This window comes from Phalacrocorax aristotelis, chromosome 2 (genome assembly GCF_949628215.1).
Source record: "Phalacrocorax aristotelis chromosome 2, bGulAri2.1, whole genome shotgun sequence".
NCBI lineage: Eukaryota > Metazoa > Chordata > Aves > Suliformes > Phalacrocoracidae > Phalacrocorax > Phalacrocorax aristotelis.
In genome coordinates, this window is record NC_134277.1 from 73,474,292 (window position 1) to 73,486,478 (window position 12,187).

At 44.7% G+C, this 12,187-nt stretch overlaps 2 protein-coding genes across 13 annotated transcripts in view; one reads left to right on the forward strand and one right to left on the reverse strand.

Annotated features, from left to right (window-relative positions):
- The window catches only part of SSR1 (signal sequence receptor subunit 1), a 24,590-nt gene extending 22,127 nt beyond the window's left edge, over nucleotides 1–2,463 (forward strand). Inside the window, exon 8 of the mRNA XM_075084097.1 lies at nucleotides 1,578–2,463. Within this exon, the coding sequence (XP_074940198.1) occupies nucleotides 1,578–1,630 (53 nt within the window). The 3' untranslated portion in view covers nucleotides 1,631–2,463. The remainder of the gene's footprint in view (nucleotides 1–1,577) is intronic.
- Nucleotides 2,342–12,187, reverse strand: part of RREB1 (ras responsive element binding protein 1) — a 126,325-nt gene continuing 116,479 nt past the window's right edge. For 10 of the 12 annotated variants that reach the window (XM_075084094.1, XM_075084086.1, XM_075084084.1 and 7 more), the window contains 2 exons: nucleotides 9,258–10,004; nucleotides 2,342–6,132 (listed from right to left, as the gene is read on the reverse strand). In XM_075084094.1, coding sequence (XP_074940195.1) covers nucleotides 5,612–6,132; nucleotides 9,258–10,004 — 1,268 coding nt within the window. In that variant the 3' untranslated portion in view covers nucleotides 2,342–5,611. The remainder of the gene's footprint in view (nucleotides 6,133–9,257; nucleotides 10,005–12,187) is intronic. The other 2 variants (XR_012659059.1, XM_075084095.1) reach the window with 2 other exon arrangements.

Here is a 12,187-nt window from a genome sequence, read left to right on the forward strand (position 1 = left end):
TCCGTGCTGGGGTCTTGCGTCTTCCTTTTGCAGATAGTCCAACCCTCAGGGTTTCCAAAAGTGACATTGTCAATCCCATCTCAACTGCCAATCTCTAAAGAGATTACCTAAATAAAAAGCCGCGTGTGATTACCCAAACCGGAGACTTGCGAACAAGGAAAGTTTTCAAGTAAACTTTTGTCCCGTGCCTTCCTTGCTAGTTGGATTGTGACTCATCTAATTCTAAGAAAGACTTTTTTTTACAACAGAACTGGGCAAAACGCTATATTAATAATATCAACAGCAAATCATTTCTCATTGTATTCACTTTCTGAAGATTTAAGTGTAGGTATACAGCCCTCCCATCCCCCAAATGCTGGGTACTTTGTGACTGCCAGCTGGATAATGGGAAAAAACCCCAACTTTTATTCCTTTTTACCAGTTTGCATTTCAGTGTCAGGAAATATGCAACAGATGCCCCAACCAGGCTCCATATCCTACTTTGGGACAGCCAGCATTCACCCAAGCCTGCTCTCTCGAACCAGCTCTCCTGCCCATCCCCACGGTCCACAGCCCACAGATTCATACTCCACAAGTCCAGAAAAAACTACCCTCCTGGTGCCCCTTCCTGCCAAGGCATCCCCGCAGTGGCAGAGGATTAGGTCTTCCCCAAACCTTAATGCTCTGGGGCGAGCGCGTGGACTCCGCACCCGAGGCACTGCTGCGAGGTAGATCCACAACACGGGCTGTGCCGCTCTCGCCACCCACGTCGAGAATTAACCTGCGGCTTCACCTTTACAATGGTGGGAAAAGAAGCTTTAAGGAACGAGGAAAGGAAGCAGCAAGTTGGAGGCGGCACATGGGGACACCACCACCTCCCTGCCCCTCTGTCAAGCTGATGGTTCAGGCCAGCTCTAGCTATTGCTGCCACAGGAGTTAGAGAGGGAGCAGCGGAGGGAGAGGGAAATGCCGACAAGGAGCGAAGTTCAGCTGCCCTGCAGGAGGTTTTCCTCTCGGAGGCAGGAGGAGCAGGGAAATGCCCAGCTCAGTGATGTCACCGTTGAAGTCAGGCAGAAGGAGAAAAGGGTTGGGTACGCAAATTGCACCCTTCCGCGGCCACTTAGAACCAAGTGCTTGCTAAGTTGTCTATTTTGTAAGTAATTAGTCACAATCACTTCCTAGCCACATAAACTCATCCCATTTGATTTCACACCTCATGACAGGTCCCCACACCCTTTGGATGTGAGTTTTCCCATCCATCTCACAAGAGGAGGGGCGATTTCTCAGGCCAGTGGGTCGGAGAGGGAAGAAAGTGTTTTTCTGCAGGTTTCTTCCCTCAGAAATCCTGTTTCCACCCCTTCAGCCCACCCAGAGGTACCTCACAGAGCCCCACTTCATCAGTTACCCTCGGCTGGGGGCAGAGCTGGCCGACTGACTGGTTTTCTCTTAACCTGTCCTCACTGCAGAGAGTGCCGTGGGGAGTTTTAACCTCTGTCATGAAGGTACGGGAGGGAGGCTGGCTACAGGGAGGAAAACAGCACCACTTTACCCCCCGGGTATGTCTCTCTGATTCCGAATCTGGTTCGCTTCTCTACCAGAAAGAACCATCCCACCCGGACTTAGGAAGATGCGGATGCTTCAACTTCGCTGAGATTCCCTGGCCTCCAGAACCGGATACGCAACTCAGATGATCCTTTGGCTCACTGTCCTGTGAAATGTATTTTATTTATAGGAAAGCATATAAAATGCAGCTAAGGTAGCTCCAACAAGCTAAAACAAAGGGTTTCTCTTTTTTTTGACAAACGCATGTGGCTTTCAAACACATCCTGAAGATCTCACAGCCGTACGCATTTACGTAAAAATAAAACTGTGGTGGCAGAAACCTACTTTGTTTATACAGAAAACAACTGATACACTGTTAATCACCACAAGTGCCAGAAGGATGCTCACTTACGTGATCACAGGGCTACAGTTAATAAAAATAAAGGACAGAGCACCCCGACCCAACGCCCGTGCAGGAAAATCAGCACCGAAGTAGTTTCCTGCTGTCTTCGGTTGCTACGTTAAGGAACTGCACCGAGAGAAAAGCACCATTTCAAAGGGGCTCGACTACCAGAAAACAGCAGCCACTGGTTTGACTGTAGGCAATGGTTTGATGACCAGGAGAAGGTGGTCAAAATGAACGTGAATTTTCAAAGTGCAACAACCACCTCCAACTCAAACTCTGTCCAAGTGAAGGAAGAGAAGCAGCGATGCTATTTACACAGATCAGCTCCAGCTTGTACGTCGTCCTCTAGCAGAGAAGTCTGAAAGCAAGTTACAACAAACCCACAAGAAAAGCCACGTCCATTTTGTAACCTCCAATTTTTAAATATAACATTTTATTGCTTAGATGGTTTGATACAGAACAACTTTTACTTTTTATTTTGAATTTGGAAGTACTGTACAACTGAATAAAAAGAGGAATAAAAGTACCAAAACAAATGTGTGATTCTCTGTTCATGTGGCATAAACCAGTCTTGTACACAATTCGTAGCAGCAGTTTTAAGTTCCCTTTAGAAAAATATGAATTCTACACACTTATTACTGTTTCCTGCATGGGATGAAATCACTAGGATTAAACTTCCTTCGTGGAGAGAGAGAAGAGAAAGGAGACACACAGAGAGGAGAGAGAAGATGATGAATCATTCTGAAAATGGAATCAGACTGTCACATAGCCCCAAGAGTTATTTCACAACAGCCTCAAACAAGGTTCTCTCTTTTTTTTGTCTTTTTCCTTTGTGGTTTTTTTTTTTTTTTTTTTTTTGCTTTCACAGTCAAGTGCTTAATGTAGTGATTGAATTATCTCAATGTTAAGTCCATTGCAACTCAGGCAAGAGAATTTCAGAAGATCCTTTTTTTTGTGGTTTTTTTTTGTTTGTTTGTTTTTTGTAAAAGCCCTGAGAGAGGAAAAAAAAAATAAAAAGATTCAAACAAAAATCGTATAGAGACAAATTAGCTGAACATGCAAACTAAAGCCTAAGATTCACCCATAGTTTAAACACATTATAAATTTCACAGTTTAATATTGGGGGAGGAGGGGAAACAAAAAAAAAAAACCCAACAACAGCAACGGTTCTCAGTCAAACTCAACTAATAAAAATGTCAATAAAATGTGGCAAGATCTTATACTCTACTAGGATATAGATAAACGCTAAATAAAGCTTTAAATCAATAGTGATTATTGCTAGCAGATGTCCCGGCAGGCTGCTGGGAATTAATTACTTGCTACATTGTTCTGCAGCATATAGTTTAGTAATGGCTTCTCCCCCACAGTATTGCGCAGTTTAGTGTGGAGAGTTGCAAAAAAAAAAAAAAAAAAAGAAAAAGAAAAAACAAAACAACAAAAACCAAAAAATACCCAAAATAATAATAATAATAATAATAATAATTATAATTATAATAGTAATAACAATTTAAGGGATGTGTGAACTGGTTTTAATTAAGTAGGATGCACCTGGGTAGAGTTTCAAATGTATCATTGGTTGTGACTGATTTACCTAGAGCTGGCGTTAGCTTCGGTTCTGAACTGGTTCAAACATCCCTATTTAAAAAACAACAACAACAACAAAAAAAATAGAAATCACATATACCTCAACCATTTTTTTTTCTTATTCTATTTGCAAGAATATTACTCGAGAACGTTTCTCTTCCTTTGAATTCTGGACAGTGAGATTTCAGTCTCCAGAAATTTTCGGCGAATTTTTAATATAGATATAGATATATATATATTATATAATATAGACTGGGTCCGAGGCCCACTTCCTCCATGTCTGGTGAGAGCAGGAAAAGCGATTCTGCGGGGGGGGGGGGAGGGAGGGAGGGTCACAGTGCGGGCTGGGCTGGGCTGGGCTGCAGTGGTGGAATAGCACAGTGAGGCTCCGGCAATGCTATTATGGCTCTGTCTGTCCCAGAGGTCATGACTGAAGGACAATTAACAAACAACAATAAGGACAACAACAACAAGGACAACAAAAAACGCTGGGCACTCCTAAAAATGCGCAGCTACAGTAGGATACATTTCGCTTAACCCCTTCAATGTTGGTGGCTGGAGCGTCGCCTGTTGCCGGCAACAGGAGCCATTCGGAGAAATTCCAGCTGCCAGCATTAAAGGGGTTAAATTACTGATATGAAATTTAGACACACACCTCAAGTCTTCAAGCATCACCCCCAAAATCTCAGGAAGAATTTTTTTTTAAATTTATTTTATTTATTTTTAACATGTCTTATATCTGTAGTTTTATTACCAGTAGTATTTTCTTGCTCTAGAACATGACAGTAGCAAGATGACGGTAAGGCTCGCATTTCTCTCTTGCTCGCTTTCAACTGGAAGACGGAATAACTTTGCTCTTTAAGTAACACACGCTGTCACCGATGTCATTGCAACAAGATGCATCTAGTACTCGCAGTGCCTTTCCTACGCACCCGGGGGGGCCGAGTACGGCCCCGTTCCCACACGCTTCTGCCCCCAACACACACGCACGAACACGCACGCACCCACACGCACGCAGGCACTCGCGCTCCACCACGAGTGAGATGTTCCCCTGTACCGGTGTGATGATACCTCGCTGGCCTCCATTTGACTCCGGTCAGAGGAAGGGTTTCATTTAAAGTACAGTAGAAGAGCTGCAACATAAGAAGAGGAGCTGGTGAAAGCGTTAAGTCAAAAAACATTTCGAGAGGGGATCCAAGCTGCGTTATACATCTGCGTGGGCAAATATTGCCCATTGGTTTCTGCTGACTGCAGAGACAAGCAAACGGATGGATTTATAAAATAACAATAAAATAATAATAATAATAATAATATACTGAAGCAAATCAAACATATATAACAGCGGGTGCATAATTTCCATAGGTTACGTTGCTATGTAACTCTTCTCTGTATACATGCTCAGTCCACGATGGCCAGAAAAACCCCCTAGGATTTAGAAGACCATTTCTAATGCTGAAAAGTGGAAACAAGCGTGAGGTGGAAATTCGTTGCATTTCCTGCTTTTTGGCTTGAACCACTTTGAACACCTTCAACTGCCACGTTGTTCAGGCCTGGAACAGGCTTAATGCTCCACCATGTGGCAAATGCAAGAACATCTACTGAGAAAAAACAATAAATCAACATCTCATCTGCATTTCCTCTGACTATTTCATATGAAATTCACATAATTTTGCTTCCAGTTATTGGCTGTGGTATCCAAGGGCCTCCCACCCCACTGCCCCCATTTCCAGCTCAGAGAACAAACACAGCGACTATCACAGATATACAAGAACAAGCTCACGCACACCAATACAAAAGGTAACATTAATGCTTAAATGAAAAAGATCCTTTCCAAATAATTCATTAAAATATTAAAAAAAATCATTTTTGAAAAAAAAAAAAAAATCTATGATACCAAAAGATCTAATAAAGTAGTAAGGCACTCAAATCAGTATATACTGTAGTCTCTTGCATTATTATACTGAAAGGCATATGGCACCGCGTCCAGTCTGCCATACTCTCCCCACAGCTATAGGTCGCTCTTCCAAAAAAAAAGACTCCAGAAACCTTGCTCTGCTGGCTTCGGTTTGCGTGCTGGGATGAGTCCAACCTCCTAGCAAGTCATTCAACCCCCAAGAGCTGAGGCGCACTGTCTGCAGAGGCAAGGAGGTGATTCATGGGAGACTTTTTGTTGTGCATCTCCAGCAAGTCTTGAATGAAACCTGAGGGCCTCTCGTGCTCAGAGCTGCCCCGAGGTTCCTGGTCTTTTGCCGTCTGTTTCTGTGCGCTCTTGGTGGGCTCCGCGAGGCAGGTGCCGGCTCCTCTCCCGCTCGGCCTCTCCTCTCTGCAGGGGGAGTCCTTGGCCGTGCCAGCCAGGGACTCTTTTCGGCTTCCCACGAGTGATGTATGGCTACCGACGCCCCCCGCGGAGTCGCACTCATTTTCTGAGATGGGGTTGGTGCCACTGTGACTAGACTCATTTTCGCTGTCTTCTCCACACCTCGACTGGGTCTCCTCCTTGTCGCTCTCCTTCCCGTGGTTCCGGGCATTTTTGACTTTCTGGTGTATGCGCTGGTGACGAACCAGGCTGTGTTTCAGAGTGAAGGTCCGTTCGCAGGTTTGACACTTGTATGGTCTCTCACCTAGAAGAGAATTAAAACACAAAGTCAGCTGTAACGTCACAAAGGCACCTCCCTCTTGTTTCAAGCGGCATAGATGCTCTACACTGTGGAAATTCAGTACCTGTATCAAACATGAATGTCGCATTTACGCAGATTTTTCACTTCTGTACTAACAAACTAGCTGATGGCATGCACATCCCTTGGGGCACGAACGAAAAACTAAAACTGTCTCAAGATTTCTACAAGCTTGGTATGGCCCTGCACTAAGGAGGAAGACCATAAGCCCCAGGTGCTTGATAGCATCCCATCTCATTTAGTCAGCAACTTTTCTGGAAGAAGTTTGCAGTCGTCCTCTGGAGCTCAAAAGCCTTTGTGAAACCAGCCCACCATGGAGGCTTCCTGCTGCAGGTCAGCCTAGATACACACGGAGAGGACTTGAGATGGAAGGACGAGGATACTGCCCAGGTAACTGTGGTCAACAGTGCTTAAAAACTGAACCGAACAGCACACGAGAAAACATCTCCCTCTCTCTTAGACGCTGGCAGATGGGCAAGCACAAAATGCCCAAGTTAACTGCCGAAGTTGAAGAGAAGCTGTCAGGAATTACCCTTGCCACAACAGCCCCTCCTCTTTCTATGAAGCAGAAGACAGTACCACCACATTTCAAAACGGACACAGAGTAGCTAAAGGACCTAGACTTGTCAGGCATTCACGGGACACAGGAGGTGTCTGTCAGAGGTGATCAAGATTTACTGACTGAGTGAAAAACGCCTGGCTTGGGATGTTATATACGCAGCTCCTGGTGTTCCTCAGCCCACTGGTGCTTTTGGACAGGACTGACACATGAAAGCCCCTGAAAAACCTCTTCACACCCATTCCAGAAATGCTAACTCGGAGGACAAAATTCTTCCTCTTATTTTGCAATCTTAAGCCGCAGAGCAGCTGCAGGCACCCTTTGCTGTAATCAACAGGTCGTCTGCTCTGATCTCAGAGCTGCTTTTTGCACCTGAAATGCTCGAATACTTTCCTAAGCATGAGCTCATCAGAAAACAAAGCAACCACAGTGCCACAGACAAAATTCCCCCAAACTCCCAGCCGAGCACGGTGCCCCAAGGTGCTGTCTGCCCTGAAGAAGAGAAGGTCCCACCCTGACCCCTTCATTCTGTTTCCAATTGCACCTGTTAAAGATTTTTCAGTGCTGCAATACCATCAAGGCACCATCTTGTGCCAATGACCATACAGAACAAGACACTTGCGGCTCATTTCTCACTTGTAGTAATGCTTGGGATCATTAAAAGAAAACCAGTTACAAACTTCAGGTGGCTGGCTGAAATCTGCAAGTAGGTCCTGTTGTTCCCGGGAAGCCTGATGCTTCTTAGAAATGTTTCTCTCTGGTGCCCTGCTTGTGCATCTGCTATCATGGGAGGGCACGGCTCCCCGGGGAGCATTTTTGGCTGGCAGCCTTTGCCCATCCGGCACTGCGGCTGATGCGGGCTCACCCTGAGCTTGGGCAGGGGCACCAGAGCACCCCGCGACTATTTGCGGGGAAGCAGCCTGCACTGGGAGAATGAAACATTTCCAGCCCGATTGCCATTCAGTAGGCAGGCAGAGGATTCTTGCACGCTTCAGCATGTCCCAAATGTTCCTCTTCCGAGTAAAGAAATTCCAAAACTGTACAATGATCTTTAAAAAACCCCACACATTAAAACCAAATTATAAGAAATGTTACAGTCTGACAGTATTTTGTCATTATAGCTGAACAAGGGGGAAGGAGAGAAGGAGGAGAGCCAACCCACAGTACTGAGGCAAAATCCTCAGTTGAAAATGCGCTGATTTAACGGTGAGGATAGGTGGTATTTACACGTATTAAATCTGAAGAAAGCACTGACCCAGGTTCCCATTCAACACCTATTCGATGTTAAAACATTCTCCAGTGTCAAACAGAGAAACAAACCGGGGCGGGGCGGGGGGAGTGCCAACAAAGCCTGCATAGCTCAGCATGCAATGAAAACAATTAAAACATACAGTATGGGAATCTCCACAGGCACACACCAGTGTATCATTTGGGGGTAAAGCTCAGTGCTTTAGATATTAGCATCTTTTAAAGACTTCCAAATTCAGTATGAAAATAGGCACAAACATGGGCCCCATCCCGATTCACTTGTGGCTCAATGCCAGAAGAAAACAGGTCAGTTTTGCACTCAAGAGGTCAATATTTATGATTCAGAATAGAAAAAAGTTTGGTTAAGGCACTTGACTTTGGTGCAGTTCATTAAATATCACTGTCAGTTACAGCACAAATATTTTGTTAATCACAAAGATCTTGTCTTCAGCAGAGAGCACCTTCAAAAGATACAGAATGTCAAACTGCATCAGTCTTCCCATGTCAGAGCAGCTCGCTGACAGGTAAAATGGATCATTAATAATGATGCATTAATAAGGATGAATGATTAATTCACCTTTGAGCTGGCTCATGGCTTCATCTCCTCTACATGGAACTGCTGCAAACTGTGTATCACATAAAGCCATCCCACATATTTTAACTGCTGAGTCAAGTCATCGGACAAGCATTTTACTACCTGTGTTCCACCTTCCCTGCCCAAGCCCGAATGAAGAGCAGGGTGCCCGCTGTAGCTTTGCCTTTCACTCAAGCAGCAGGTGATGCAGATCACCAGCACATTACCCGTACCAGCCTTCGCTAATCGAACACAACCAGACTCTCTCTAAACTTTCACTCAGATATGAAGTCTTATCATCTACTGCCAGATTTCTCAGCTGCTCATCAAAATACTGGGAAGAGGTAGAGCCACGCACACATGACAAGAAGGGAGACAGAAGCTGGACAGAACAACTGCCCAGGGATCTCCATACTTGCCCTCACCTCTAAATTCTGCGTGCAAGCATGGGGAAAAACAATTTGGGAGTTGAAGATAAGGCAGTGCTGACAAATCCTGCTCCCTCGGTAGGCTTTGTGTGTAGCCTGGGGGATCGGGGCAGAGAAGACACCTTGCAGATGTAGGACTGGAGGACTAAAAGCGGTGTCTCCAACCTCAAGTGGTAGCAGCAATCGTGCACCTACAGAGCAGATGCCTCAGTCTGGTGGCAGACCTGATCATCATCTGTTCTGCCCTCAAGTCTCCTCTTACCTGTATGAGACCGCATATGTCGTGTCAGATCTTGCAGAGACCAGAAACGCTTGTTGCACACAGTACAGACTTTCTTTCTTTTGTCTGCTTTTGCAGTACTCTTAGCCCCATCAGTCTTTGGTTTTTTGTCATCACTGCTCTTCTCAGTGGACCTTCTCTCTGTGCCTTCCCCCTCAGAGATGCTTTCGCTCTCTTCATTCTCCTTTCCTGTTGCCTCACAGTCCACAGGAGACTCCACTACCTTCAAGTCCATCGGAGACTCTTCCTGCTCAAGACCAGAGTCCTGCATCGAGGGAGCTCCTGCATCATCCTGAATGCTTTTGCTTTCATCCTCACTGCTCCTTTCATCCTTTCTGTCCTCACGAGTGTGGGCCTTTTTGTGACGGCTAAGAGTGCCAGCAAACTTGAAGGTTTTGCCACAAATGTCACAGGCATGTTTCCTTTCAGTCTGAGAACTCCTGCCTGCACTCTGGTCACTCTCGGCCAGCTTGAAGTCCATTAATTTGCTGGCAAAATTGAGGTCAAGACTTTTGTTACTTACAGAATCTTCCTCAGGGCCCTCTTCATATCGCTCCGCTTTTTCTTCGGCATCCTCTTCTGCTGGAGGGGAGTCAGCCTTTTGCTCCTCCTTGGGGCCGCACTCACTCCCTGGTAGCTCCGTTATTTCCTCTGGCTGTTCCTTCTCGCAGGAGGTCAGGTCCAAGACTTCGTTTCCTGTAGCTAGTGTCTCTGCATCAGACTGGCTGTCTGCAAGCAAACAGAGAGAAACTTTCAGTGGGATGCTCTCTGCTAATTCACAGCTACCAGCAGTAAGGCTGCACACCGACCCATGAGCATTGCTTCTGATCAAGTGTCCCTACATCTCTTTCTCTTATCTGTGACCCAGGCCAGTAAATTACAGCTGAAAAGACATCAAAACACCACTGAACCCAATTAGCAAGATGATTAAAAATCTGCAACCAAATGCTTTCTTTTCCAAAATACTCTCACTTTCTTGGCAGTTTCTTGAAGTCACTTTTAATATAATCACTGTTACCAGAGAATGCAAAATGTTGAGACATCAAAGAAGAGTGGGGACCACTACCATTACAAATACACCATACCAGAGACGTGGATGTATGATTTAGAGTATTTCATGTATGAAATCTGGATATAGATGCAAGTAATATACAACCACATATTAATCAAACTATCTTATGAACTATAAGTAGTGGGAAATGCTCTTCAAATGGGAATGTAAAGGCCTCATGCAACCAACTGGTACAATCAAATGTTAAAGGTTAGTGCAGACAGTAACACAGAGGTCAGCTAAAAAGTTGGGTTTATATCATATAAGCAAAAGACACGTGGGTCTTTGTCACACACTCTTTGTTACATTGATACCACCTGGAACCAAAACATAAAAGCCAAGATGCAGTAAAAGGCAGCATCCTTCGTTGTTTCACAGTTCCCCCAACAAGAAGGCAAAACCCACCTAAGACATCCACCTTAATGACCTCCTCTGCTTCCTTATCAGTTTGTAGCCTTAGCATTGCTGAAGACATAACATGTGTTGAAAAAAAAAAAACAGATAAGGCACTTAAGGAGAACAAAGGGCTGGAGCTGTACCCCTTCCAAGCTCTATACAAATAGTGTACATGTAAATAGGAAATAAGCTGGACTGGATCTGGAGGCCAAAGCTGACGATGATGCACGGCATGTAACTGCATCCCCGGTGCCACTTTCCACAACTGTTCCAGGACACGAACTCAGCAAGTTGTGCTTTCTGAAAGTTGAAACTTTCCTTGCTTTAAGTCCTCCTCCCCACCCCCTTCTTGTTGACAGCACACAGCCAAGGGAGCACACAACCTAACAGGCATTTCAGCATTCATCTGCATGCCTGATGGCTGCTGAGTAACTACAGGGATTTAGAAACTCTAGTAGAGCAGTTTAAGTTCTCCTTTTGACATAGTACAACATGTGCTTGGTCTGAATTGCCTAGATTTCCTGTTACAGGCTTTTTTCATAAGCAAGGAGTAATGACAAAAGATTACTTTCTAATTTAACTATTTATATAGTTATATATAAAAAATAAAGTAAAACTTTTAATTAACTATTAAGACGACAGTTCTCAGGCACTTAGTAGGTCAAATGCAACATAACTTGCATTGACTCCATCTCCTTGCACAAATGATAACAAATGGCCACTAAACAAATGTCAAAACTAAGCAGCATTTCCAATAATGGTGAACAATCACTTAATAGACCATAATCCTCGATATGCTTTTTCATGGGGGGGTGAAAGGGGGAGAAGTGACCTGTCAAAAAAAATAATCTCACCTTTTAATCAAAACAGATCTGTTTACATAGACAGTGGATTATACAAAAGCTTTCCACAAAGTTCATTGCTCGTCTAATTATCTGCCCATTAAAAGAGGCAACCGAGCCATAATCTGTCTATAATGCTAGAGAATTTGAGGATGTGGGCATCTGAAAACAAAGGTCGAACAAGTGCCCTACAAATCTGCATTCAATTTCTGTGTTTTGACTCATTGCTTATCTCTTGGCTATATTGAGGCAAAAAAGGAAACAAAAAAAGAGAGCTATTATAAACAAAAAGAGGTAATTTCTAAAATTCAAGCTGAAATGCTGATACATAATAATTAAGGGGAAGCACTGCTCTGCAACCCAGACAAATGGGTGCCAGGCACGTATGAGAAGCTGGATGGTGCTCTTGGATGCAAGGCAGGTAGCCGAGTCTCACCGCTGCTGGCGCAGGCAAGAGAGGGAGCCCAGAAGGCAAACCCAGGCAAATCTACACAGGGGATACATTTAAGAATCACAGCTATGGGTTCCTGCCTGCCACCTTCTTCCACACACTGTGTTTGGGGGCAGGACGAGTGCATCTGGCTCTCATTGGCAGCGCCTCACCTTGGCCTGAGAGCTGGGAT